Source organism: Marmota monax, unplaced genomic scaffold, assembly GCF_021218885.2.
Source record: "Marmota monax isolate L192 unplaced genomic scaffold, Marmota_monax_Labrador192_F-V1.1 WCK01_AAM20220418_F8-fsc02362, whole genome shotgun sequence".
Taxonomy (NCBI): Eukaryota; Metazoa; Chordata; class Mammalia; order Rodentia; family Sciuridae; genus Marmota; species Marmota monax.
In genome coordinates, this window is record NW_026695063.1 from 1 (window position 1) to 4,487 (window position 4,487).

At 50.2% G+C, this 4,487-nt stretch overlaps 1 protein-coding gene across 1 annotated transcript; it reads right to left on the reverse strand.

Annotated features, from left to right (window-relative positions):
• Positions 1–1,704: 1,704 nt before the first annotated feature.
• Positions 1,705–4,283, reverse strand: LOC124081587 (PRAME family member 12-like; the record flags this gene model as incomplete). Its single annotated transcript, XM_046427810.1, has 3 exons — positions 1,705–2,290; positions 3,260–3,727; positions 3,987–4,283. Coding segments are annotated over 3 exons (1,351 nt in total), but the record flags the coding sequence as incomplete, so codon positions are not given.
• Positions 4,284–4,487: the final 204 nt, after the last annotated feature.

The following is a 4,487-nucleotide window of genomic DNA, read 5'->3' on the forward strand; positions in this document are numbered from 1 at the left end:
CTTGAGACACTGTGTCAAAATAAATAATAAGGACTGGGATGTAGCTTAGTCATAACACTATGTATTAAGCACCTGTGTGGCTAGTCAGGGGGGCAGGTAGGGTCCACTTGGATGAAGATGGCAGGTGAGTCAGTCTCTGGGACTGGCCACCTATAAGAAGCAAGAATGTGCAATGTGGCCAAATGTGATCAATTCCTTCTGTGGAACAACCATGAGTGGATGATGGGGTGTTCAGGGAGGGCCTCTGAGGTGATGCCAACTGAGACCTGGAGGAGGAGCCAGTCTAGTATTGGGGAGTAGGGGGCATGTGGGACAGTAGAGAGCCCCCCTGCGTGCCCCTTCCACAGCCAGAGCCAGTCACCACAGCAGTTGAACCCCTACTCCAGCTGCTGCTCCTGCCTGGCAAGTAGCAGATTTTCACCCCAAGAGGGAGAGAGAGAGAGAGCCAGTCTGCATGAAGGAGAGTGACTTCTTCGGCAACATGCTGTAGCTGCAGAAGGTTACAGCACTTTGATCTTTCTTGACACTCCTTCCAAATTGCATCCTGGCCACAATTCTACATATCTGAGCCCCTTCGGAACTCTCATCCACTTGTTCTGGAAGCTGCAGATGCTTGGAACAAGGAGAGAGTTATTTGATCGCAAAAAGAACAGTTGAGAAATGGTTTGGTTAAATCCACAAGAATGGGGTCCAGGAGTGTCCTGCTTTATTGATCACACTGGGCAGATTGTCTGCAAATGACCAAATAAAAAAAATCCATTTTGAGCTCCCACTAAACAGAAAACAATCCTAGTCTTCAATCCTGTTCCTCATTTATGCCAGAAGATAGCCTTGAACCTCCAGTGGTGTCTGAATTAGGCAACTGGAACTTTTTAAAAATAGCCTGGTCACATAGTACAGACTAAAATTTTAAAGTACCTATGGTTTCTGTCCTCTGACCTTGGCTATGGTTGTCTGATCTTTCAGAGTTAACCTCCCCCTTCACTTCCCTGAACAAATCTGCTGGCAGCACCAGGCTTGCAGGACTGCTGGTCTGTCTTGGTAGCTCATATTTGCTTCTTTGCCCTGAGCAGAGGCACACACAAAAAAGCAGGGCTTGAAACCCAGCAAGGTGGGTAGGGCAGTTATGTTACATGCTTCCAAAGGATTACAAATTAGCAGCCAGGTGTGGTAGCACACACCTGTAGTCCCAGCAGCTTGGGAGACTGAGGCAGAAGGATCAAGTTCAGGGCTAGCCTCAGCAACTTAAATATGTCCTGGGCAACTTGGAACCTGTCTTAAAAAGGATTGGGGATGTGGCCTAATTGTTGAGCACCTTATGATTCAATACCCCCCCCCAAAAAAAAAAAAAAACAGCAGTCAAAATTTAGTACATTTTTATTATGGAATAATAGAGCCAAAAACCAAGTAGCATAATAAAATGAAAGCCCTGATACCTATCTTTCTGAAGGCCCATTTTTCAGGGGTACTGGGGATTGAAGCCAGGGCATTTGCCCAGAGCTACATCCCCAGCCCTTATTTTGAGACGGTCTTCCTGAGTTGTCAAGACTCAAATTTGAGGCGATATGCACACATGAACACCATTAGACATTTATAAGAAACATTTCTTGAGGTTCTGGAGATCAAACTCACGGCCTCATGCCTGCAGGGCGCACTCTAACTGAGCCTCACCCCAAGCCCAAGAAAGCTAATGTGATGTGCATGTCAATAATCCCCTGCCTTCCGAATTGCCACTGGGTTTCCGGCAATAAAATCCGTATGTTTGAGGTGAAGAACATAATCGTAAGAATAAATCTGGATGTCGTAGACAGGCCTGATGTCCTTCACTAGCTGCATCAACTCCTTCTGAACCTGGTCAAATTTCATGTGGTTGATCTCAGTCCAGAAACCCCAGAGGATTTCATCAAAGCTCTCCAGAGGGGAAGGGTACTTTGCTTGTTCCAGCGGCAGGCTGCCGGTGTGGCTCAGCAGGTTCTTAAGAGCAGTCAGGGGGATTTGGTTCCCACAGAAACTGAAGGTTTTGAGCTGGGAACAGTGACCCAGGGCTGGTGAGATGGCATTTAGCTGGGACTCTGTTATCTCACAAAACTCTAAGACCAGGGTCTCAAGGGTGGGTGCCACCTTCTCCAGCAGGACCCGGAGGGGCTCAGGACTCATATCTTTCATGGAAAAAGAGCTGAGATCCAGATACTTCAGTTGATCAGTGCTCGGACACATGGACAGATGCTTTAAATCCTTCTCCTTGAGCGGACAACCTCTCAGCGAGAGTGTTTTCAAGGGGGTCTGACTCCTGGAGAGAAAGCAAAGAGTTACTTCTGGTGAATGAAGGCACCAAGTGGATATAGTGGGAAATGGTAGAAGAGAACTGGTTAATCTCAAACCCAAGGTCGCCCTGTCCTTCTGATGATGGTGGACCCCCAGGACACTGGGAGTTGCAGAATCTGCTCCTAAACATCACCCAATTTCAGGGTGAGCCTTTCACCACCACTTGAGTGACCAGGTGAGTCCATCATCTCTAAGGCTCCTCCCCTCATTTCCAAGCCCAAGGCCATAGCTCTGGCAACAGGAGGTCAGGGGGAGTCATGTATGAAGAACAAATCCAGGCAAGATGAAGAAAACCAACCAGGGTTATCCACCTGTGAAGCTCACACCCTGTACCCTCCATCCCTCCTCCTCACCCTCAACTCCAGAATCACCACCTGAGGCTCAGAGCAGCCTTCCCCGGGGGGGGGGCATTGGGGGTGGCTCCTCTGCTCCCTGCTGGAGAGCACAGAGCTTCCCAGTTGCAAGGTGCAGGTGTGGAGGCTTCCCTCCTCCAATGCCCTCTCCTCTACCCCATCTCCCACCTCCTTCGCTGGACAGGCCTCCCAGGGAAGGAACCTCACCCACCCTCACTAGCTCCTTTCCCACCCAGCTGGCTTCCCAGCATGGTGGCACTTCCCATAACATGCACCACGGTTTAGCCCTCTGCTTCTGTGTGGGTGGTGATGAGACCCTCCTTTAGGACTGAGCAGGGGACCAGACCAGGAGGTCACTCGGTCACTCTCCAGCATCTCCTTCCCTGATATGGCCAGTGGCCGGGGCACAAGCCCTTTTAATGCTCGGTAAGCAAAAATGGCTTTTGCGGCAATGCGCACCCCTCGTGCTTACAGGAGGATTTTGTGCAGCGCTCCGTAGAGGAAGAAGACGTTGGTCACATAGAGCTCACGGAGTTTTTTTCACCTTCCGCAGTTGAAGGCTGAATCTATGGGAAAACCACCTGTTTACCGAGTGGCTGGTGAAGACCTGTGGGCTCAAGTCGGAGAGATGGAGGACACGAAGGTTCCTCATCTCGATCAGGCAAAAACAAAAATGTTCCATTATTTCTCGAGTCCAGTGCTGAGCATTCACCTCCAGTTCCTGCACGTAGTACAATGGCAACGTCCTCAGGAATTTAGAGAGTTTCAAGTAGAAACCCCCGATCTGCAGCTTCTTGCAGTATATAGGGACCACCCCCTTTCTCTTCTCCACCCACTCCCTGAGGCTGCCAAGGAATCTTTGGAAGACTTTGTCCAGATCGAAATCTATGAAGATCTTCAAGTGTGGCTTCGCTGCTCTTTGGCTACATTTCTCTCTTTCCTTTGGAGACATGGCCTCTTGTGAGCAGGCACCCAGTGGGGCTCTGGACCACTCATTGCAGCTGTCCTGATTCACTTCCCGAAAATCGATTGCTTTCAGTTTCCATTTCCTATGGAGAAAATGGGAAGGAGGTTCGAAAAATAGACAAAGACTCGCCCGACTTCTAACCTGTGCATTAGACCCCAGTGAACCCCTTGTTCTGGGTGGCTACTCCTCTGCTCTCCTATGTTTCTCCATGCCCTTTCCCCTTGAATCCAGCCAGAGACCCTTCCTGTGGAGGGGCAGAGCAGCCTCCTCCCTGGCATCACCTGGTCCTCCCTTCACCCTGTCCTGCTTCCCTCAGCTGTCTCTTCCTGGGCCCCCCTCACCTGGGGTAAATGTTCTGGGAAATCAGCAAGTCTAGCCCATTCAGTAGGGTTTTTAAGGCCTTCACATCTCTTGTCTTCAGCAGGTACTCCACAGGCAGACAGGGCAAGGGGCAGGACAGCACCATTTTATTTACCATCTCCATGTGACCCCCCATTATAGCCTCCTTGTACAACTGCAGGGTGAGCACCCTGGGCAGATACTCCAGATTGGGGATGGGCAAGACCTCGTTGCGCAGTACGTTCTGTATCACCAGGTCCTGGAGTGTGGGTATGGTCCTGATGCTCATCCTGTTGAATCTGCAGGGAACAGAGGCACCCTTTCAGGCCAAGCCTGAAAAAAACCCTCCTTAACCAGTTGAGGTCCAAATCCTGGTAAGCCACAGCGCTGTGGTGGTGGGGATCAAATCCCCAGTATCCAGTTTCCACCTCTGGTCCTCCCAACTCTAATCCCACTGGTTATTAAGCAGTCTGAAGGCTCACCAGTCCCATTATGGACAGGTG